Here is a 25167-nt window from a genome sequence, read left to right as displayed (position 1 = left end):
TTATGGCTCCAAGGTGAACCAGTGGTGGAGCTGAGCATGTATTCTCGGTAGGCACACACAAACACATATGCAGCACATATATATACATGTGATGGTCACACAGAACAACACAAACAGAAACCCTAAGCACAAACATAAACAGCACTGTTGCCATCATTCTGTTCCCCCATCTCTGAGTGATCTCGGTGAAGGTCAGTTACTGGGTAATATGTACATGTGCAGAATGTGGATTAAGACTGTCTGATTTCCTCTTGAACTGTATATCCTTTTCAATCTTTGACATTTGTGCATTTGTAAGAGTCCTCTGAGAACTACTTGTCCATTTGTACAGCCAGTAAAATCTCCTCTGCTTGAGAGAGCGGAAAGTTATCAGTGACATGGAAAGGCAGAATTTATATTTCTATAACTGTTCTGTAAATTCTCTGTTCTGAGTAAATGTATCATTTTCAGTCTTTCCAAATGGGAAACTGAATTTAAGGTTGTTTTGATTTTTTTTTTTAAATTTTAACTCAAATTGTCATTGTTCATCATTTTCATGCAGAAAATCATGGGTTTTTTTTTTTTAGATACCTGAAATGCTGCTGTATGATTCAGATGAACAAGAAAAGACTGGAAAAACACATAAGGAAGTTAAGAAAAAACAGTCAGGTAATATTTGGGTAGACACACTAGTTACTATTACTTATTATTCAAAACTTACTCAGTGTTACACACCAGATCAGTAATCATTGGGTCAGAGCCACTGTGTGGGGTATGTGGGTGGGGGAGTGTGTGGGTGAGAGGGTGGGTGTGTGTCCGGGGGTGTGTGGGTGTGTGTTGGGGGAGGAGCCCAGGCCTCCAGCTTTTCCAAACAGCAAACAATTTCAGTATATTTCTGTCTGAGAAATATGCATTTCAAATGTAGTTGTATGTTGTTTCCCTGACAGTACTTTAAAAAGAGTATAGTCTTTGTGATATTTTTGGATGCCCTTAATTCATATCTCAAAAAACATGTTCTGTTGCTCTTCCTCAGTTATTTCAATGTGAGATAAAATTGAGTATAATATTATCTGTGTAACAAATGATGTTGTATAGGTGACTCTGATTTTCTGAAGTCATTTCTGGCAATCCATGAGTCATGTAAAATATACGGAGCAACTCCTAGCAGGTATATGACATTCCTTCATGTGTACAATACCATCAATAACAGTAAAAGAAGAGAGCTCATAAAAAGGCAGAACCACTTGCAGGTATGTGTTTAAAACACTTTTGACATGTGACTTTTCAAAATACTTTCATATTTGGAAATGTCTTATGTATTAATGGGCTGTAGCCGCTAACGTGGTTGTGTGATGTGTCCTCTGTTGGCATATGCTCATGCTATGGTTTCAGGAGAGAAATATCATGAATCCCAATGCACTTTTCTGTTGAAATGCCTGAAAGGAAGAAAAGTGTTTTTCTTGGTTTTGTTAATAGTTTTCCTCAAGAATGTATGAGACTGGGTGTGTTTTGTGTCAGAGTAAAAAGTACGTGAAAGCACTGTAAACTTTTTCACCCATGTGTATTGGAATTGTGTTGCTAAAAACCCATCATCTTTCCATCAGTTTAAGTTCTGCCTCTGCTTGTATAAATGTTCTCTATGTAGCTCTATATATTCCATCCCTTTCTTGTTCTCTTGAGAGTAACTTCTTTGTGTGATTTTCACATTCTTCTAGTTCAGCAGACTGTTATCTTTAACCTCATGGTGTTCTTGTGTAGCTTTGACTAAGATTCCTTTTGTTGTGATTTTCTTTCCTTTTGTGTTTTGGAATGATTTTGAATTCCTTTAGCGCACATCAGATCTTTGGACAGTTCTAGACCAAATAACGTCCCTATTTTTGAAACCCATTGGTTATCTTTCCAGTCCTACTTACTTCCCTCCCCCGTGTATATTTCTGGAAAGATCTACGTGGTCTTTTAGGACAGCTTTTGTCTTTCCCTTTCTCCTGTCTCTTTCAGCTCCTTTTCTCAGTCTCCTGTGCTTATGTTCTGAAACCACTCTTGCAAATCTGTATTTCTTTCTTAAAGTTTCTGTCAAAACCAAATTACTTCCTTGCTTTGTATTCTACTCTATTTTTACTCTGTCTGCCAATATTTTTCCATCAGTGTAGTATGCAATTTAAGAAGATTTAGATTTGTAGTAATAGAACTTGCTTTTTTTTGAGTTTATTTAGAATGTAACAGGTTTGTTTGTGACAAGCTCTCATTTACTTGTTAAATGCCTTGTTTAAATAAAAGTAATAATTTTCATGAAAATTAGAGATGTGTATCCTCAGTCAATATATCTTGCAGGTATTTTTTTCAAATATATCTTGAAACAATTCTTTTATATAATTAATATGAAGTAAATAAGCTAGAATGTGTGATTAAACAAAATAGTTAATCTTAAGCATAATAATTTGTTAACTAATTAAGCATAATAAAGATAACAAATAATTTGTTTTATGCACATCTCTGTTCTTTAGAGAGTGTTTAAATATGTAGAAATAAGCTAATCTATTTTATTTCAATTTGTTGAATTTTTATAGATTTGTTTTTAAGGGAGATATAATTACAAGGAATATATAACAGTTAACTGAAATTCTCTTGAATTATTGAGAAATAGATTATGCACTAGTTACTGTTTTGGTAAAAGTTTGTTAGTTTGAGAATTCTGTAATCCCCTTTTTGATGTAGCAATACATCTTACAGTGACACATCTTGAAGTGTCAGATCTCATTCTTAGATTAAATAATAACAACAAAATGTAATAATATCAAGAAAATGTGGAACAATAATTAAAAAAAATAGAATATTAGTCTACATCACTCTTAATTTGTCCGTGCTATTTGTAACAAACCTGCATTTAAATCCACTAAAAATTCACTGCTAAATGTCTGTTTTTTTCAAACTTTCATAGGCAGGTGTTTCAAAGCTGAATGAAGCTAAAGCCCTGGTTGATGAACTGAACAGAAAAGCTGGAGAGCAAAGCATTTTACTCAAAACAAAGCAGGATGAAGCTGATTCTGCCCTTCAAGAAATTACAGTATCTATGCAGGTGGTATATACAATCACATCAACAGTGGGAAAAAAACCCAACAAACCAAAACAATGCTTTTCTGTTTTTGGTCTCGATAACTGCCTGTGTTTTGTAATCTTTTCAAGTGTTACAAAACATCATACTTTTACAAGAATTTGCCTAAGGGAAGACATGAGCCCTGAGGCTTGAATAAGGTTTCAACAGGACAGAGGACTCTATAACTTAAATCATATTTGAACTGATTGAATAGGAAGAGATCAGTGCAAGTTTTGCACCTGAGTAGTGTTTACTGCTCTAAGTGTCTGAAAGTTTTCCTAGAACTTCATAAATCCAAACTGATGCATTTTATGTTTATCGCAGATAGGAACTTTCAATAAAATATGTACAAGTAGCACTATTTTAAGTAACAAGTACCAGGAATTAAATTTGTGAGCTATTAGAAAGTGTATATTTTGTGAGGTCAGGTCCCCAGAATTTAACCTCGAAAAAAATTAAATAATTCCTCTATGTTCATCATTCCTTGAGTTTTAATTCTTCAGCTGAGAGGTAAACCTTTTTTTCAATATTCTGTACTTTTCTTTAGCAATGTTTTCTCAGTCAAGGAAAATAATTGCACAGACAATAGGTCTCCACATTGATACTTCCTGGAATCATAAATGTAGGTTAAGTGTAATGAATCTGCTGTCACTGCAGTGGGGTTTTTTTGTTAGTGATTTAGTCTGATTGGTCGGTAGCTCAATGCCGAAGATATTCTCTGTATGCACTAAAGTAAAGGCCTGGTCTTTCAAACCATTTGGCTCACAGTGCTTTGTAAGTGCATTACTTCATATTTTTATAAGTCTTTTACTATTGTCAGTTTTTAATACTTTTAGGCTCTATCTGCCTACTATATGTGAATTTTAATAATGATGATTACCTTGGTGTGTTCACTGATGTCAGTTTTAGATCTGTGTCTGCTGTTGTCTAGAACAGTTACAGGTTATGTGGGTAGCACATATTACATTGTAGGACATAATTAAAGAATAGGTAAAAAGCAGTGAAACATGATGGGCCCACTGACATCAGAAAAATTACAGTAGAATTTTGATTATTGAGATTAGCATAAAGTATAGGTGACCTCTAACATTTTAATGTCACTTCAAATATTCCGGTTTATATAAGAGAGAGTGCTCTAATACATAGAGACTCTTTTAATCTCCTTTCAGAGCAAGGCTTTTGACCTACAACTGAATTTTAAGGTTTTCTTATTCAGAGCAATCATTCAGTACATGTTCATTTGCATGAAATGTCTAATCTAGTTTCATGTAGCTAATGTTTTATGAATTTGAATGTAATCTTCAATAACATGCTGATTTGCAGCTTGGGTTAAGTGCTCAGAGAATTATTATCATCTCAAGGTTTTCTCTGCTTATATGCATCCATTACCTTCTCCTGCAACTTAGCTTGAAAATTGCTGGTGATAGTAATGTGTTATATACCAGAAAAACATAAACTCTGGGCTTTTCTGTCTTGTATTTTTTAAGTAAACTGAGCTTAGAATATTAGTCTTTCATGTATTTTATACATTTATCCTCAATGATAAAAGACATGTAAGGTCCTTTTCATTGTAGTTTTATATACTAGGTATTAATTTTTGTACTGAAGTTTTTAGGATTAGTTTAGGATTGGAGATGGCTAATAGCTATTGTCTGCTGTGTGGTAGGCACAGCACAAATCCAGAAAAAAAAAGAGATGTAAACCCAAAGAACTTACAATAGGCGTGTAGGACATAAGTATCCTTACGGACACAGTGGTACAAATTTATAAGTAAAGAAACCATTCTATGATTAGTACTTTTAGACTAAGAGGCTATAGTTCCAACACAACTGCTACTTTAATGAACCTGATAGAAAAAAAGAGTTTAATGGTGTTGTGAAAGAAATTGAAATAGATATGGGAGAAGCTGCAAAGACAATGACAACAATAGTACTTTCAAATGTAGTAAGAATGTTACAGAGGCTGTCACTCATCCTCTTAGAGGAAGACTGACATGTTGGTAAGGAATGGAAAATTGGAGGCAAAGAGAAAAAAGATCATAATGAACCTCTCGAAAATAGACATACAAATTCTTGTCTGTGGTAAAGACAGGAGACATAGTAAAAGCAAATGATGCTTATTCCATAAAGTTTATTTACCTAGTCTGCCTGTCTAGTATCAAATAGACTCATATATTTTACTGTGATTGGTATTGTGCAAGTTATTATAAAGAAGACTAAAAGAAATGAGACAGAAGGGAATAAAATCTGTATAAATTTGCTAACGAGAGGTATTTTTTTTTACAGAATGCTAGTGAGCAAAAAGCAGAAATGGAAAAAATAAAACAGCGAATAGCAGAAGAGGCTGCAGAAATAGAAGAAAGAAAAAGAAAAATTGAAGATGAACTAAAAGAGGTTCAGGTAAGACCTGATAAGAAAAAGTAATATTTTGCTGTCTGATTTTATCTGAGTTACTCAAGTTCTGCTGTGCACAATGGTTTTGCAAAATTTATCCTTGCAAGTCTTAAATTTTGCACTACATTCTTTTGATACTAAAACTTTTTGCATTAGGAAACAGTATTCTATTTGCCAAATTTAGGTTGTCATTTTGACATTTGTGCTCTCTTAGATATTAATTACAGGAAGAATTTTCAAACCAAATCTTAGCAACTGCTTGCTATTTGTATGCTGCTATGGTCTACAGCTGATTTCTGCTGATTTTATGGAATATTTTCCAATGACTCATGTCCTATATAGACCAACCCCATTACTTTGCTTTGATCAAACTGGTAATATCGTAGGGTTTGGTAGTCTCATCTGAATGGAAATAATTTAATGAGAGATAATTTCCACTTATTATTAAATTCTGAAAATTGTATATCCTAATGGTGCTACAGCAAACTGCTTGTTCAAGAGACCTTACAGATAGTTGGGCACTGGAACAGGCTCCCCAGGGAAGTGGTCACAGCAACAAGCCTGACAGAGTTTAAGAAGTGTTTGGATGATACTCTCAGGGACATTGTGTGACTCTTGGGAATGGTCCTGTGCAGGGCCAGGAGCTGGACTTGATCTGTTTGGGTCCCTTGCAACTCAGTGTATTCTGTGATTCTATGTTAAGCATCAGGTTTCTTGGGAGTTATGTGTGTTCAGTCATTGCTTTTTTCTCTATTTTTGATCCCATCCATTTTAAATTTATACCAAAGCATAAGGGAAAACTACAGCAACTTTTTTTTCCCTTTTACATATTATAGTTGCCAAGGAATTATATCCTTGTATTGAAAGTGACATAGAACTGCAGGACTACACCCATTCTGTGGTCTTTAATAAATATGAAAGATTTGTAAGGTGTGCACAGTTTTTAAGTTATAATCTTTAATTTCTCTTATCATTCTGTTGCTTTGTTGATAAGGGCAAAGGCTGTCTGGATTTGCTTAGCTACTGGAAATAGAAGGCTTCTGTGACCTGTACTTCTATGTGTGTTTACACAGAGATCCTCAGTCATGCCTATAAATAGTAATTAGCATAATTATTAAAAGATACCGCATCACAATAAACTTCTAAAGAATGAAAGAGCAAACATGATTGACACTAATATCTATCTAATATTTATAAATTACAGTGCTGAATGAAAAGCTAGGTATGTCAGGATTATAATATGCTCTTTTATATGGAAATATATTTATTATCACTTAGTAAACATGTGACAATTTTTTAATAACTTGTAAACATGAATATGCATCAGTGGTAGTTGGTTAGGTAATAAAGTATTTAAAAAGAACAAGATATTGTATGAAAACTGAAATGGCAAATGTTCATTTTTTTGTATCCTCATCACTCTTTGTAATGTGTTTTTATGTTTCAAGCCACTGGTTAGTGAAGCTAAATTAGCTGTTGGAAATATAAAGCCAGAGTCTTTGTTAGAAATCCGGTCACTACGGATGCCCCCTGACATAATCAGAGACATACTAGAGGGAGTTCTGCGGCTGATGGGGATTTTCGATACATCATGGGTGAGCATGAAGAGGTGAGCATTTTATTTAAACTTTAAACTTTTCAAAATGAACTACTTTCAGTTATATTCAGGAATAATTTGTGTTCAGAATTATTTGGTTTCATACAGAAATAATATTTTTAATATTTTTTCTTCTTTACTTAGTTATTTAATTCTTTTTACAGTTTCTTGGCCAAAAGAAGTGTAAGGGAGGACATAGAATCCTTTGATGCCCGTAATATTCCAAAAGAAATACGAGAGAGTGTTGAAGAACTTCTTTCTAAAAACAGAGCATCTTTTGATCCAAAGGTGATTCCTGATTGCATTACATAAAACAAAAAGACCAAAAAAAAGACAAAAATTACAAAAAAGACATGGTTGTCTGATTTGCCACCATAATTTTTAGAATGAGAGAAATTAGAGAAAAAGTGATGAATTCTGCATGCAGAATTTGTTAGAAAAAGGTGTAGCAGAGATTACTCTGTTGCGTGCTGCCTCTAACTATGAGAATTTGGTTGGTGAATAGGGAGCTATGGAATGAGAAGTCTATGAAATCGAGTCCTCAGAGATTTTGGTCTCTGGTGTAAGTTAGAACTCAGACCAAGGAATGGTATCTGGCTTCTTCTGGCCTCCTTGTAACAGTAAGAGTCTAATAAATCATGCATTAATTTAAAACGTGTTAATTTCAGTGAAGCTTTGTGGTTTGTAAGATACCCACTGTTTTTTTATGCAGATTGATGGCCTACAATATAATCTCTTAGTAACAATTTAAAAGATTAGTTCAGTAGAAGAGCTGGCTAATTGGCATATTTAAGTTGGTATCTAGTAAATCGGTTTCAGTATTTATCTTTTCTGCATTATACTTCAAGGACTTTCTTGTAACTGTTAATCAATTTTTCAGAATGCTAAACGAGCCAGTGCTGCAGCTGCTCCGTTAGCAGCTTGGGTGAATGCCAACATCCAGTATTCCCATGTCCTAGAACGAATTCAGCCTTTGGAAAAAGAGAAGGCTGGCTTGGAAGCGTAAGTTAAACCCTATTACAAAATAAGTATTTTTAATTCCATTGGTGGTGGGTGAAACTAAAACTGCCAAGAAGGAATCTGAATATGAGGAATAACATCTTTACTTAGAGGATGACAGAACACTGGAACAGGCTGCCCAGAAAGGGGTTGGAGCCTCCTCTGAAGATATTCAAAACATGCCTTGAGACAATGCTGTGCAACCTGCTCTGGGTGAACCAGCTTTAGGAGGGGGGTTGGATTAGATGATCTCCAGAGGTGCTTTCCAACCCCAACCATTCAGTGATTCTGTTTGAATTGAAGTTTATTAAAAAAATGATAAAAGAAACTATACCTCATCCATAGGTAGTAAAATGTTCATGCTGATACAGAAAAGTAAGTGTGCAATATTTTCTTTTTCCTGGAAGCTATGCCTTGGTTGTTTTTTGTACAATCACAAGTTACCTGTCTCAGCTGAATAGTGTCAGGGAGAAATGAACATCACAGATGTGCTTAAAATGTGGTCTCTCAGTAAAACCCATGTGAGATGTATGGTTCCTCTGTTTTCAGTCATGTACCAAGCATAATCAGGTTCTCCTTGGGATCAAAAAGAGAAGACATGGACTTATGACCATCCATAACCTGAGGAATCCGTACTGGTTGTTTTACCAGGTTTTAAAATTCGGTATTGTAAGACTTTGTTCTGATCTTTAAGAATAGGATGTTTGTTTCCATTTTTAAAGCTACGTGATGAGAAGTACTCAAAGCTTTTACATATGAGAACATACTTTTTTAGTGTAAAACAAAAGGGAGAACTGTCTCTGCACTATCTCTGTGTAAATTACTTTCTCATTTTATTTGCTCTTTTTTTTCCCTTGGGTCCATCGTCTTAAAATAAATGCTACCTTTTTGTAGTAATCTCAAGAAAACTGAAGACAGAAAAAAGAAGTTGGAGGATCTTTTGAACTCTGTTGGTCAAAAAGTATTGGAACTGAAAGATAAGTAAGTTGAGTTTGTTTTTTTAAGATATATATAAAAACATTGATGATTTTATATTATGAATAATGAAATTTATCTAATTATTTGTAACTTCCTGTTCTGCAACATATTTACGTCCCAATTAGCTAAGCTTAGGCTATCTATACACTAAGTGGAGATAAGTACTGTTAGAATACAGTTCATCTCCTTGATCAGATTCAATAAATGGTCTTTAAAAGTACCTGCTTCTCACTACTGATGGTGTTGGTAACCTTTATTGTAGCCATTGATGTTAAAGGCAAGCAGTATTGTTTCTAACCTTCTAAATCACAAAGGACTTCAGTGACTCCTTAGGATATTGGGAACATGCCTATACAAAACTTCTACTGATCACAGCTTGAATGCAGGGAGTTCTATTTCTTTTAGGCTGGCCTACTTTTGTGACAGCTAGTTAGCTATCTCCGTTTTTCCTAGCATCTCATCAAGTACATGACTCACAGTGGTATAAGAATAGCTCTGGTGAACTTTCATACTTTCTTCAAATTCAGTTTAATCTAAGTTTTTTAGTTTGATGGTTTAGTATGTACTTAGTATAGGAGATAATCTGACAAATGTACATATTACTAAAAGTCATGTTTTGTAGTCAGCAAAAAAAAAGTCAGAATTCTTGTCATTCAGCTATACAGTGATTTCTTAGATTAATTATATACTACAGAATACAGTTAAATAGATTACTTTAAACAGATGGATCATTAAATGCATTAATTATTTAAAATATTAATCAAACTAATTAAATATTGAGCATTACAAATTAATACATGAACCATGCCTGTGTTTTACGTCATGTTCTTACTGCGTATTAGTTTACCAAGTAGACTACTGTGCATTGAACTGGAGTAATTTGTGTGAATTAGCAATATTCTTTTTTAAAGTTTCAAAGATCAAATTTACCAAATAGTTACAAATGTACAATATGGCATTGAGCCTGCTGTTGTCCTGACTAGGTGCCAAACAAAACTTTACACAATCACTAAAATCAAGTCAAGCTGTTTAAGTAGAAGAAGGAATGATTTTCAGACATTCTGATCTGTATTTCAAATGTATTTTTAAGTCTCATCTGTGCATCTACCTAAATTTTTTTAGTTAAAAGTCTAACAAGTTCATCTGCCAATTAAAAGCAGAAGGAATAAAAAAGAACTGTAGCTGTGTTCTTCATTAACGATTATGGAGGAATTAATTACAAATTCAGTCAGTTAAACTGCCTTGAAAGTAACTGTTCGTAAGTTTAGTAGTTCATTATAGTAATTACAAAGACTATTTGTTTTACAGGTTCCAGAGTAGAACAACAGAAGCAGCAAAACTTGAAGCAGAACTAAGTAAAGCTCAGAAAACATTGAAAGCTGCAGAGGAACTAATAAATCAACTTGATAGGGAACACAAAAGATGGAACACTCAGGTTAGTGAAAATTTTCATAAATAAATCTTATAGCTGATAATTTGAAAATACGAGTTTTGTACTGCTTGGAGGATGTGAGTTATTGCCATTCTGCATGTCTGCCAGTGTACATTTATTTGATTTCTCATTATAGATTAAAGCTTTTCTTCCTTCTGAAATTTATTTTTACTTCACCATACAAGTTATATCACCTCACTACAGAATGTGTAAGAAATCCCTCAGTATTTAATACAGAACATACAACATTCTATGATGGTTTTCAGTCACAATAATGTAATTGTTATGAGGGCTGAACATGTCAGCAGTTGGACCCTCCAAGCTGAGATACAATCAAAAGGGACAGTTTTTGGGAAACCATTGAACAGTCACAGTCTTAAAACATATATTCTTTATGGCATTGATTCCAGAAATGCAAATGTAGATCTACCCAAAATATTTTGTTGCTTTTGAAGTCTTCACTTAAATGTTTTAGACTTTTCTGAGTAGGGAAAGTGAGCATATTTTATTTACTCAGATGAAATATTTGAGAGAAACTGTCAAGTCTTTGGACGCACTCTTTGGTCTGAAACAAAAAGGAAAATCTCGAGATATATATAAGCTGAAAATAGGTGTCACCTCCAGAAAGCAATCCCTACTTTTCCTATGTAACTTGAAGTGGAAAAAATCTCCATGCAGAAATACATGGTCCTGTCTGTCTACTGATACTGAAAAAAGCCCAAACAAGTAGACTAAATGCCTGCATTTTGAAGAACCAAAGTTAAGGTTAGATGAATCCTTTTTGTAGGTTGACCACTATAATGGAAAAAAATGGAAGATTTTCCTTTGAAAGTAACTTTATAGCTATTTCATCTGCTCTAGTAAGGATTGGATATATTTGAACCCCAGAGTCTAAATGCTTCTAAAAGTGATTCCTCACAGGTTTTTCACTCTCGGGCATTACCCTCATCATTAGAAAGTTCAGACTATCTATTAATGGTGTGCTGTAGACTAAACTGACAGAGAGATTAGTCAGGAAGTATCTCATATTATGGACAGTGAAAAGGCAATAATTGTCTCCCTTTAAAGTAAGGAAAAAGCAATGAAAAGTTTCTTTTTTTGTTTGTGTAACACCTTTTTTTTTAATGTCAGTTTGATTATAGTAAAAAAAAAATTACTTTGAAACCAATTATGGCAGTCATATATTATTTCGATACACTGTATTTTTCTCCAAAATACTTGGAACATTTCAAAACAGAGGTGATGTAGTGCAGCTAAAGTATTTGAAGAGATATGATAAATGTATTTTATCATGTAAGTGTGCAGTGAATAACAGTAAATGTATTAGTTGCATATAGTATTTAGTATCTTTATACATATTGTGTACATACTACCTGACTGTGACTGGGAGGGATCACATATTTCTTATTTTTCTTACTATTATACTGTTTACCATTTGTTTATAAATTGAACTGAAATTCATAGATTTTTAGCAGCTACATTCTCAGAAATATCTGTCCATGCCCTAACCCAAGGCTAAAAAGAATTTTCCCCATAATTTCTTATCTGTTTTGCTGTGGGTTAGCTAGGTATAGATACCTGAAATGCAAGAGGGAAATTGTCTCAACTGTATTCCCAATGGCAGGCAAATTGAATTATGACTTTTTTATAACTGATGAGACATATTAACATGGCTTTTGTTTGTAATACACCTATACATTCTGTACTTTTTTTTAAAAGGTGACAGAGATAACAGATGAACTGGCTACGTTACCTAAAAGAGCTCAGTTAGCAGCTGCATTTATTACATATCTTTCTGCTGCCCCTGAGGATCAGAGGAAAACCAGCTTGGATGAATGGACCAAATCAGCAGGCCTTGAAAGTAATTTTTTTTTGTGTGGTTGTCAGTGTCTGTGTGTAAGTAATTAAGCTTAACTGAGGAAGTGAGAAATGCCAGTCAGTTCCAATGAACAGTCTCAATTGTCTTCATGTTCCCAAATGAAAAGTGATGATGCTTTTTTACTCAATAAATACTTGTGTATACAGACAGGCTATTTCTTAGGCTTATTCTGTTAAATTAATTACATTATAAAAACTTAAAAATAATTTTATTTTTATAGAATTTGATTAAAAAGAAAAACTGACAAAAATGAATATATTCACAGGAACTATAGTAAATTTGCCAGTGCATTCTGAATGCATCTGCTTTTTCAGCAAGCATTTTTATTTTTGCATTAATAACATAATTAAATATTATTATGACATCAACTAGTTATTAGTAATAAGTTCAAGCAATAAAATAACAGATTAAAAGGAAATCTACAGACCTGCACTCTGTTAGACAGAATCTCCACTGTATGTAGAGTGGTAAATGCTTTATAATTATGCAGACTATAAATGCTGACACAAAGTTGCACTCTTTCATTTATCAGAGTTTGATTTACGGCGGTTCCTATGTACAGAAAGTGAGGAATTAGTTTGGAAAAGTGAAGGTTTGCCTTCAGATGATCTTTCAATAGAAAATGCTCTTGTCATCTTGCAGGTAAATTTGCTTTTTTGTCTTGTATTGGAAGTATTTAAATTTTTACAAATTTCAATAAGATGACATCTGTCTGGAATTTTGAATTACTTCATTTGTGTTATTTATTGGCATCACAGAACACACACATACGGAGAAATAAATACTTATGTAAACTGGGTATTCTGTAGTACAAAGAAAAAACAGTTAAAGAAAACACGTTTTCCTTTTTGCTTCTACAATTTTCTTCCATATCTGTCTATTCCAGCTTAAAGTGTGAATAGTTATTAGCACCAATACAATCACTGGAAGATTATGTCCTATGTACGTTGACTTTGACATATAATTTCTAATACTTTTTTCTCAGAAAAAGGAAAAGGCTATATACCGATACCTTTCAAAAACCTATATGTATATATATTACTAATAATACTTGAAAAAAGAAGTGGGAAAAGATTGAGTTTTATATATAGTTATACAAAGATATATAATACGTCATATTGCGCGATTATTTACATGACATTGTAGTAATTTATTAGATCTATTAGCAAGTAAGTATTTAATGGCATGAGGAGAATCTGCATTTACTACATGTGATTTGCTTATATGACTGATGATTCTCTCAAATCAGTTACAACCTTTTCTTCAATTTAAATTTATCTTGCTTTATAATCTTGATGGTAGATTGATATATCAGTTGTGTGATCTTCAGCCCAAGAGAGACATGAATTTACTGGAGAGAGTTCCTTGTAGCTTTATGCCTGCAGAATACTCATCTTCATGATTTTTTCTAAAATGCATTGAGGTCCAAAACCAGAAGTGCTGTACCTTGGCCCACTAGAGGAAGAAGAAGGAAAACTAAAACCTCTTCTTCTAAGTTTAAAAGCAGTTGTGAATAACAAAAGCTGTAGATTATACTCATTGAATAGAGACTCCTGTTTATAGAGAAGGTGAAGAACGGCCTAACTTCAGCGGGACAAATGCCTGAGAATTTTGGATTGGGTGCTTTTTTTTTTTTTTAAGAAATAAAATAAAAAGACATGAAATTCCTACTCTGTTTCTCTAAGCAGTTTGTTAATGAAAAAAAGATTTAAAAATATTTATACTATTCGTTTGGGAAAATAATAAAGGACTCCAATTTTATTCTTAAACAAAATAGATTTTAGTAAATACACGTTTATATTTTTTTCATCCTAGAGTAAAGTTTGCCCGTTTTTGATAGACCCTTCTTTCCGGGCTACTGAGTGGTTGAAGACACATTTGAAGGAATCACGTTTGGAAGTTATTAACCAACAGGTGCAGTATTTACTCTTGATCTAACAGTTCTATTCTGCTTGAGCTTTCTCTATTCCAGACTTTAGAGAGCAGTTTTCAAAGGGATGTGATAGCAAACACCAAAAATGAGATTGTGTTCTGTGAAGCGTATAACTTCTCATGAAAATTTGTTTACTCAAGGAAGAGACCAAAGTACTGAAAATTGGAGGGTCAACATCTAGTATTACTTCTACAAAGCTTTCCTCTTTGTGCTGCCCTCTCCAAGAATATCATATTTTCTGCTGAGAGTGAGATAATAAAAGATTTGTAAATAGAGAGGTCTTTTGTATTCTTGGCAGTTCACTAGATTTCAGGACTATGTGTACACTTACTCCCTATGATTTTTGTGTTATATTATCTACATTGGAAAGAGTAAGTTTGATTTCAGTTTGAGACTAAAGTACCTAAAGTAATTGTCTACCTGTAACTATTTTCATGGGTGGTGAGGTGTGGCTCGGTTGTACACACACAGGCAGGCATCTAGTACTGTTCAGAAATTTCTTATTGAACCCCACCTGGCCTCATGTTATTGCTTCAACAGAATATAGGTCTTGCACAGAATCCTGCTGCTCTGTGCAGACCTTTTAGATACTCTCTGATGGTAGTAGACAACATATCTTTGGGTAACTGATTGTTTCTTCTGCCAGCGGATTAGGCTGATTACCTTTTAGACTCTGTTGTCTGCATTGATTAATTTAATCTTAAACACCATGAGCTTCTTTAAACACCTACAGCAAAAGACTGCATTTAGACTTCTTAATACCAATGTGAATCCTGTCTGTAGATCTTGATTCAGTTTCAGATTTAGCTACATACTAACATTTGAGATGTGTTACCTGGCCAGGACTTCCAGGTGCACGTAGGTAGATCTGCTCTCTTCTGGTGCAGCGCTTGAAGATCTAGGCATATTAAATAGATTTTCTGTATGTCAGTATCTGAGTAGATCAAATTTATTTAAATTAAACACTTGTGGCTAAACCTGAAATATCATATGATGCTTGTAATAGAATTTTTCAGCTATACTACGGATTTTTAGATTTGGACTACTTGGTTAATGCCTTCCTCCTCATTCTGAGGTGTTTATGTTTTTCAAAAAAACATGAATCAAAGGAATTTATATTTATTTGCCCAGGACACCAACTTCCTAACGGCTCTTGAGCTGGCAGTGAGATTTGGGAAAACACTTATTATACAGGAAATGGATGGAGTGGAGCCTGTACTTTACCCATTGCTAAGAAAAGATCTCATTGCTCAAGGTAAATGACTAAGATCTTTACAAATGCTTCCTCAAAGCTCTTATAGTTTATATATCCAGATGGGATGTAAAACTTGATTTATCTGAAAACTTGAGTATTGTGCAATTTTTTACCTTTTTAGTATTAACCTGTTGCCAGCATTTCAGTGCGAAAAATATGTTGGACATATGTTTTTGTTTAGTAAGTGGAAAAATACTGAAATGTATTTAGAGAGTTTTTAACTGGAATTAGAATAAAGTGTTTTTACCAACCCTTCAGAATTTAAATTTTAAGTTAATTTCTAGGGATAATTTCAAATACATAGTTTTACTTGAAACTTGGGCCTTAAATAGACTAGAAGTTACACAGCTGGCTTTGCAATTAGAAATCAAGAGTTTTAGAATATTGGTGTTGCTGTTTCTCTTTCATTTGTCTGAAACTAAAGGCACACAGGTCTGTCCCTGATGTGCCTTTGGAATGGGGAGAGTTGTAGAGATCAGCAAAATGGTGAAATTTTCTGAAAGGGATCCCTTAACTGATGCAATGAAAGGGAAAACCCCCAACATTTGTTTTGCAGTATCTCTGCTTTGGACAGATAATGTACTCTAGATAACTCTATATAAAGCTTCTTTGGATTTAGTTGCTTTAGTAACGGCTGATATGAAAAATTGTGTTGAAAGTTTAGCAAAAATAAATAGCAGTTATATAAGTATCTCAGCATGAATGTTGTTGAATTATGTTACATATTTTCAGATTATATCACAAGAACCAGGTGGATAAAAAAATACAGCAATATCTGTTTTAAATATTTCTAAGTTACTGTAGTTAAAATAGTTTTACATTATCCTTTGTAATCATGTTTCTGCGTCAAGCTGTAATTCCTCAGCATGTACCACAGCCTATGCATGTAATTTACAATATGAACTTTGGCTACTGAAAAAAGCTCAAGACTTTTTTTGTTGTTGTTTCATCAACCACTGAGATCTAATAATGCATGAGGTAGCAGCAATGCTTTAAATGTAAGTACATGCTAAAAATAAATGAAAATGTCATAGGATTCTTATATACATTTATCTCCAATATCAGAAAGATCTGTTTAGTGAAAAGAAAGTTACTTTAAATCATTCTTCCATTACTTGCTTGCTTATTCTCAGTAAAAGAGTACCAGCAAAGTGGTGACTTCAGGGATCTGTAGGGGTTTAGGTAGAACATTGTTACAGATTTTTTGCCCCACCAGTTTCTGCTGAATTTTGGAAAGGAGAGATACCGTATTGCAGGCATCTTAATTGATTTTATTCAAGGAATCAAATTGAGAGATGAGTATGTCTGCAGAACTGTGGAGAAAGTAGATTAAATTCAAATATACTCATTTATTCAGGGAACTTGCTTATAACACTCAGACATCCTCTTTTGCTTGTTAATGAGCTATGTTAATGCTAGGTCTGTGCAGGTCCAGACTAGGGAGCTGTTATTTGAAAAGGAGAATGGGTCACTATTTGAATCTTTTCTGTCACTTTACAAGCAAGCACACACTCCTTCTCTTTGTCAAAATTTGGAGGTGGGGGCCTATCTGCATTATTTTGCTTGTGATGACTGTACATCTCTTCATTACTTGGAATGAAACATTAAGAATAATGTGAATATATATACTGCAATAAATTCATCCTTGTACAGCTTCCATTTCCTGTTTGACATTTATACAGCACAGTCCCGAAATTTATTCTGATCCTTGGCATAGAAGCAAAATTGGTATGTGAGTTTCATCTCTACCAGTGTTTTAGCAAGAGATTTATATTTCTGATCTGCAGTCAGTGCTAAAAATAGAGAAGCACCTAACTATGCCATCTTGGAAATTTTTCTGAAAGGGGGAGTTTTCACTTTTTAATTTTTCATCATATAATTCTGTTCTTATTTCTTTTTCAGTATCAGGAGGCAAAGTCTTACTCTAATCATGTGATTGTTTGAGTCTATTCTAACACTGCTAGAATGGAAACCTGGGGTTGAAGCGGGGTGGTGAGGGGCCATACATGTAGTTTTATTCTGTGACAGGCATATTGAGAAATACTAGGAGTATAAACAGATTGAAACAATGACATCGATTATTTAATAAATTCATTCATACTATGATTAAATTATATGTTTTTATAATTAGACAAATTTTTGGGACATTTCTTGATGTAATATTTTTCTTTCAGTCTATTGCCTAATATCCAATGTGTTTAGTTTCATGGACTTGCTCTATAACAATTATCATAGAAAGTAACATTTTAATAGAATTATGATTATACAGCAACATCAACCTTCTACAAATAAATGTAACAGATCCAGAGATGAAATCTAATTATTTTGGATCATATTCAGAAAATGTTGAACCATTTTAGTTAACAAATATATAATTATGGCTAGTATGTTTTGCTAGAGTGGTATACAGTTGTGGAAATGTAAGTGAATGTATTGAAATTATGACAGATTTTTTGCATGTAAGGGGAGTTCTCCAGTGTATCTTGTGGGTTTTTTTGTCTCCCATTTGAATAAATCTTTGAAGGTTTCAAAGATTTATTAGTATAACTTTTACTTCAAATGTTTTTTTTGCCATTTAGTCTTTGTGTGATGGGTAAGGATAATTAAACTACTCAGGAGTATTAAATATTCTCACCATGTAGCTTTCCTATACTAGTGCTATGTTATTGCTTTTTTTTCTCTAATAACACAGGTTAGGATATGTTCCCTGAATTTTTAAAATTTGTATTTCTTTCAAAAAACTTTATAGATAAGTTTTATCAAATATATATGCATCTCATGGTCATAAAGTATTACACAAATACCATTATTTTCAGATAATTTTAGAATGTTCCAATCAGACTGTGTATAACATCTGCTTATTATTTACAGGACCCCGTTATGCTATACAAATAGGTGAAAAAATGATAGATTACAATGAAGAGTTCCGTCTTTTTCTGTCAACAAGGAACCCCAATCCCTTCATTCCGCCTGATGCTTCTTCTATTGTTACAGAAGTAAACTTTACCACAACTGCAAGTGGCCTAAGAGGACAGGTAGGCATTTAGAATAAAAACAGTGTGTATTTATGGTGCACATGCATAGACGCATCCAGTGTCTGGAAGAAGCCTTATGGTGCAGTGTTAATGGTCATGGAGGTACTTTTTAGCTCACAAATATAAATAGTAAAATCAAAGCTGAAACTAAATTTAAATTTTAAAATCTTGTTGTTATGCACTTTGGAACCAAGTAGTGAGTCCAATAGAGAAAATTAAAATGGTCTCATTGATTTCAGTTGCAACAGATTAATTGCTAAGCCTCTGCTTTCTGTTCAAGATACATTTATGGTACCATGGAAACATTTCTGTTGCAGCTCTCTAGTGTCCTACTTAGAGAGTAATGCTAGTACCATCAAGATTTTATGTACAGGAAAATGTAGTGAAATCAAAAAACTGTATATTTTACTTCCTCCAAAATGCTAGTAGCTTTTGAGGTTTTCTCTGTAAAGTTTAGGAAGCAAAATGTAACATTCGAATGGAAGAAAGAGGAAAAAAAAGATAAATTAAGGGAAATAAAGCCCCTCTTTATTTGGTATGAAACAAGTTTTTGCACACTAATGAGGCTTAGAAGAGGATGTAGGTAAGATATTCATAAGTAAGATACAATTCAAAATGTGAAGCACAGATATCCGTATGGATTTCCTCCTTCCACTGGAGGTAGGGAATTGACACCATACAATGCAGCCATGAAAATTGACCCCCTTTTTAAGTGGAAATTCAGAAAAAACAACTTTGTTTTTATTTTCTCTCTTTGTTAGCTGGAGAGAGGTTTGGTTGGTAGACATGTTGTAAAGAAATTTGCTGCCATTCTTTCCAGTTTGTGCTTTCCTACATCACCTTTTTATATCTGATAACAATACCTGCAGAAGTGAAGACTGTCATTCATTTAAACACACATATAATTCATGTTGAGGTGTAAAAGCTTTAGGTCTAAGCATGAAACATTGTGAATGGGTGTCCTCAATAAAGTCATCCAGAGCCTCTTGAGATGCTCTTGAGTATCTCACCTGACTTGCATCTGCTGTTATACTCTAGGCACGATTCACAGGAGTTGCTGGGTTATCCTTGCCTCTACAAGATATCCTGAATGTCTACATGGATTTAAAGCTATTTGATGTCTGCTGGAACCGAGTAAACCCTGAGAAATCTACTTTCTAAAACATAGCAGTATATAGTCCATATGATAAATGAGGATATATTATGCTATATAACTAATAAATACATATTCTGAAATATTAGAATGTTTCTTATTCTGCTGAATAATCTCCTTTGTTTTTAGCTTTTGGCTTTAACAATTCAGCATGAAAAACCTGATTTGGAAGAGCAGAAGACAAAACTGTTACAACAGGAGGAAGATAAGAAGATACAGTTAGCTAAGCTTGAGGATTCTCTTCTGGAGGTAAAATAAATTTACTTCTATTATACCAGTAAGATAGCATTCATATTGTTATGTATTTGAATCAAACTATACTGTTTCTTTTTCAAATTATGAGTTTTAACAAAAGCCACATTTTTAGGCTTGTGAATCATGTCAAATGATACTTTCAAGTTGAGAAATGATCCTGTGTAGTGAAAGGAAAAAAAATTCCCAGTACAAAAATTGAAGGATTATGGAGAGACAGTTAAAATTTTAAACCTCCACAATTATTTCTTATTATCAATGAACTGTACTGTTCTTTACAGTTAACATTTTCGTGTCTTGCTTTTAAAATTAATATTCTCAATTTTCAATTCACCTTTTTATTTCAGTGAAAGTACTTACACTCAGAAGCGGTTCTTCACTTCCATATAAAAGGGTAGCTTCCAAGGAAGGACTGCTTTCTTGTTCTGTTTGTATCTTGTCATGGATTCCGCATAAACCGTACTTCATGCTTGTAGGAATGGATCCTTGAATCCTCCATCCTTCTCGATGCAAAGAGATTGACCTGGTGCCATAAAACACTCTGTCAGTAGCTAAGTCATAGAACTTTGCTGTATTGAGTGCCATGGACTAGCATAAACTGTTAGTTTTTACAGATTAGACTGGACATTTATTAGTCTGGCCTACAAGAGAGCTGAAAAGGGACTTATTCCAAGGGCATGTAGTGATAGGACAAGGGAGGGTGTCTACAAACTGAAAGAGAGTAATTTTAGATCAGGTATTAGGAAGAAATTATTTACTATGAGGGTGGTGAGGCACTGGAGCAGGTTGCCCAGAGAACTTCTGTGCCTCATCACTATTCAAGTGTTCAAGGCCAGGTTGGATGGGGCTTTGAGTAGCCTGATGTAGTGGAAAGCATTGCTGCTCATAGCAGGGGTTTGGAAGGTTGATTAATAGCTCAGTTTTAGAATTTTGTACATTATTATCTAATGTGATTTGAATTTCAACATTTACTCTCCCTATTAAACTCCTTATTAATTCTCAAATACTTAGCTCAACCCTATCTTAAAACTGTGATGGGGCAGATTTCTCTTATAGGAAGAGGAAAACTTGCTCTCTTAAAAAATTCCATATCCGAAGTTGTTAATTTTTAACATCTTGTTTTCTACCAGAAACTGAGAGTTCAGTGATACCACTATTTGACCTTTTAGAACAGACTTTTTTCATTTTCTTGGAACTCCAAGATTTTTTACATTTGTCCTATCTGAATTACCAAGTACAAAGCTTAAAATAGCTGATACCTAAGATATTTGCAACAAAAAGTGACCGAGTATTAACACCGAGTTGGTTTCAACTTCAGAAGTTAGCACTGGAATCAGAATACTCTTTGACCCCAAAGATAGAAAGCTAAAGCTCAGTGGAAACTGGCAGGTGCTACATGGACTTTGTCAACAAAGATGGAGGTGGTCTAGCTAAATTCAAGTTAATCTTAATTACCATTCCATCTGAAGTACTTTACTGATTTTCTTCTGAAAGCCTTGGAGTAAAAACATAGATGCTGTGACGATCTCGTAGCTTACAGTGTGATTCCTTGTAGCAAAATTGGATTCCTTGAATGCTGTCCTACAGATGGTTCTTCAGAACTGACCTGACTGACAAGAAGCCAATTTTGTGTTGCTGTTTGATTAAAAAAAAAAAAAAGTATTGCAATATATTTACCAAAGATTAGTAAAAAACCCATTTATTATTAGTGAATAATTCAAGCTTTTGCCACTTCTTAAAAGTGAAATTAATTGCATGGGAGAACTCAGAGAAAATGTGAGGCAATCTCAAGGATTTTTAAGTGATCTCTGATTAAAAAACTGAAATTATTGTAATGTAAATATTTGTCTCAGTTGAAAATGAGAACTGGATTATATAGGGGATAGTGGAATGTTTTTGAAGGAAAATGAATTTATGAATGTCTGGGTAAAGGAAGTTGTTATGAGTAACCAGCTTCAGGTTAAATTGGAAGTGAAATGGAAATTTACCATGGAGATTTTAGTGCCTAAGACCCTGATCATAGAAATCATTCTGAAAAGCTTGCTGATGACTCATGTTGCAGAACCTGGCAATCTGGATTTTTGGAGGACCTTCTTGAGTTTTATTTTCCATGCTTCTTTAAAACATCATCTCAGTTTTTGGAATAGCCATCTGTTCAGAAATATGTACAGGTCGGACAGATGGACAGCTTCCAAAATAGTTACTTTACAAGATTGTTTTGGTTTTTTTTTTTAATGTAACATAAATTACTTTTTTTTTTCCCAGACACTTGCCACATCACAAGGCAATATACTAGAAAATAAGGATCTGATAGAATCTTTGAATCAAACTAAAGCAAGTAGTGCAGTCATCCAAGAATCACTGGCTGAATCTCACAGACTTCAGACTTTCCTTGATAAGGTAGAAAAATATTTTAATCTTTTGTTACTGTTTTTTTCCTGCTAAAAATAGTTATCTTCTATATACAGAAGACACGAATATAAGATGAGTAACAAATTAATTTTTTTGAGTAAATGATATTTGGGATAACCAAGCACAGATAGTATTTTCAGTAATTAAATTGCTTTGTTTTAAACATGCTGAATAGTTACACAATTTTGAATTGTGTTTGAATTAAAGGATGTTTGGCAGGTAATGAGGTTTGACTTCACTTTACCATCCTCCATTTCAAACATTATGGATCATGTGGATGTTTTTACTTAATATATCCCTTTCTGTTGGAAAAGTTTAGATCATTGGTGATGCTATTCATCTGGCATCCTCTTTTTGTGATGGATTACAGAGGGGTTTTTTTCTGTGTTCCTATTTGTTTATTTTAGAATTTTCCATTGAATTTTGGGACATATTCTGTTGTGGGATGCAACCTCAGTGCCCTAGGGATTAATTTCTTATCATGTCCTTCATTTAAAAAAAAAGTTTTCAATTTTGAAATCTAAAAAGCATTGAAGTCTTGAGTTCTGGTTCTTCAGTTTGAAAAACTGGAAAGGATTAAGTTTCCTAAAGCAGTGGGAATCATCAAAACGTGTTTTTTTTTTTTTTTTTTTTTTTTTTTTTTTTTTTTGGTGGGATGAGTAATAGTTTATGCAATAACCGGTAGGTGGCAGTAATGCACCGGGTTTTTAAGTGTGTGTTGTTTTTCTCTGCAGGAGAGGGATGCCTATCTCCCTTTGGCCGAGAGTGCCAGCAAGATGTACTTCATAATCTCTGACCTGTCCAAAATTAATAATATGTACCGCTTTAGTTTGGCAGCTTTCCTGCGACTTTTCCAAAGAGCTCTGCAAAGCAAGCAGGTATTTTCTCTTCTGAAGCTGCTAATGCTGCACAAGAATCAATCTGCTTTGATACTTAAAATTTATTAAATTCTCTGACATTTAAAAAAAATTTTATAATAAATGTTGATGAAATGTATAATAAGTAGTGATGCTGAACTGTTGTGCTTTAGATATTCAGAATACATGCACATGGAAATTTAAATTATTACATTGCATTATAAATCAGAGTATTGCTGTGCCATCTGAAAGCAGAGTAACTCTTATTTGTGATTTCAGGCTTGCTCTTTGTCTAAGATGAACTAGGAAAAAAAAGGTTGATTATAACTTTACTGAAGGCTTTATTTAAATAAATTAATGATCTAATTTGCTAATAATGCTAATTTTATCAACAAAGGGTCGCATAACAAAATACCTATATTTCTACAGGGCTCAGTAACATGAAGGGAGATCAAAATGTAACTACTTTTATACAGTTTGTAAGCATGCTTGCATCCTGTCCTGTTGAAAATATAATTTTTATTTTTCTGTATTCTGACAGCCTGTATATCCTTATTAGAGCACAGAATGAATTTATTCCTTGTCACCAAATTCTTTAGATCTAAATACCCACACTGAGTAATGATGCATTATTCAGTGACTCCAAAATTCATGGTATTTCTCTTTGTTTTCACTTTGAAAAGGCATTCACCAACCTTTCATCATGTCTCCCTTGGATTCCCCTTTTGTTGTGACATCCATGATTACAACTTTCCTTCAGCTCCAGTCATTACTAGCAAAAAAGTTCTGGCTTTGTGAACTTGCCCTCTTTAAAGTTCTTATTTTTACTTTTCCACAACATGAGATTTTAACTTCTTTTTTCTTAATTTCACACTCTTTTGGAATTTCTTTTTTTCCTGCCTATTATGTTACCAATTTAAATCTCAACTTCTGGTTTTGCCTTCACTGACTTCTTTCTTTTTATCTTTTCCTCTATTCAATTCTTCATTTTTGAATCACTTAGGCATGGGAAAGGTATTAGTCAAATCACTTGCCCAATTGCCCTCCTTAAACTCCTCTTTTCAAATTCCAGCGTGGTAGAAAGGAACTTATACTATCTGTTACACATCCCATGCCTCCCAGCCCCTTTCTTCTTTTGTCCTGTCATTTTTTCACTTTTTTGTGTTAGAATTAGTTTTTCAGTCTTGATCTTTGAAGGACAGGGTACACTTACTATTTTCTACAACTCTCATTTCATTTAGGCCAAATTTGGCCAGAAATTTTGTAACTACACTTAACATCAACATACCTGTTTAGTAGTATTAAATATAGTAATTCAATGCTTAAGCAATTTTTTACCCAGTGAAAAATATGAGATTTAAAGGATATTAATGTTAGGAGAGGAAACTGTTTTCTCATTCTTTGTGTATTTACCTTATATGCAAAGTTGTATAATGTTCATAATCAAAATATTCGAGCCCAAAATATTTATTTCTTAATACTATGGCATAAACTTCTCATTTAATCATCTACTGATTGATAGGTAAAGCTGAACTTAATAATATGTTTTTAGAACTGGTGTCATGTAGCATCCAGATTATTTGTGTCATTTTTCTGAAATTTACAGAGTACGTAAAAAGTTTTTTACTTCCAAGTGAATTTTTGAAACCCAAAATTTCTTTTTTAGGATTCAAATAATACTGAGGAAAGAATCAAATTGCTTATTGGCTCATTGAAACATGCAGTGTATGAATATGTTTGTCGTTGTTTGTTTAAGGTAAGATGTTACTTTTTCTGACTTCAGACAGTGCAGTGGGTTTGAAAGTATTCTTTTGGCAACCAACACTTGATCTACTTCAAATAAGCGGTATTGTGTAATAGATGCAAAAAATTACACTATCAATATCTAACATGCAAAATGAGGAGGACTAAAAATTTGG

At 33.6% G+C, this 25167-nt stretch overlaps 1 protein-coding gene across 2 annotated transcripts in view; it reads left to right on the top strand.

Annotated features, from left to right (window-relative positions):
• The window catches only part of DYNC2H1 (dynein cytoplasmic 2 heavy chain 1), a 159298-nt gene that overhangs the window by 49077 nt on the left and 85054 nt on the right, over positions 1–25167 (top strand). For both annotated transcript variants that reach the window (XM_027902215.1, XM_027902216.1), the window contains exons 53-70: positions 567–648; positions 1075–1229; positions 2918–3055; positions 5359–5472; positions 6915–7075; positions 7228–7351; positions 7944–8065; positions 8957–9043; positions 10349–10475; positions 12192–12333; positions 12884–12993; positions 14167–14265; positions 15416–15539; positions 18411–18574; positions 19857–19976; positions 22245–22379; positions 23126–23269; positions 24915–25004. In XM_027902215.1, coding sequence (XP_027758016.1) covers positions 567–648; positions 1075–1229; positions 2918–3055; positions 5359–5472; positions 6915–7075; positions 7228–7351; positions 7944–8065; positions 8957–9043; positions 10349–10475; positions 12192–12333; positions 12884–12993; positions 14167–14265; positions 15416–15539; positions 18411–18574; positions 19857–19976; positions 22245–22379; positions 23126–23269; positions 24915–25004 — 2238 coding nt within the window. The remainder of the gene's footprint in view (positions 1–566; positions 649–1074; positions 1230–2917; positions 3056–5358; positions 5473–6914; positions 7076–7227; positions 7352–7943; positions 8066–8956; positions 9044–10348; positions 10476–12191; positions 12334–12883; positions 12994–14166; positions 14266–15415; positions 15540–18410; positions 18575–19856; positions 19977–22244; positions 22380–23125; positions 23270–24914; positions 25005–25167) is intronic.

Source organism: Empidonax traillii, unplaced genomic scaffold, assembly GCF_003031625.1.
Source record: "Empidonax traillii isolate 1590-97213 ecotype Southwest subspecies unplaced genomic scaffold, ASM303162v1 scaffold853:size531304, whole genome shotgun sequence".
NCBI classification, from domain to species: Eukaryota; Metazoa; Chordata; class Aves; order Passeriformes; family Tyrannidae; genus Empidonax; species Empidonax traillii.
Note: the sequence above shows the minus strand (reverse complement) of the source record. Positions and strands in the feature narration are given on the sequence as shown.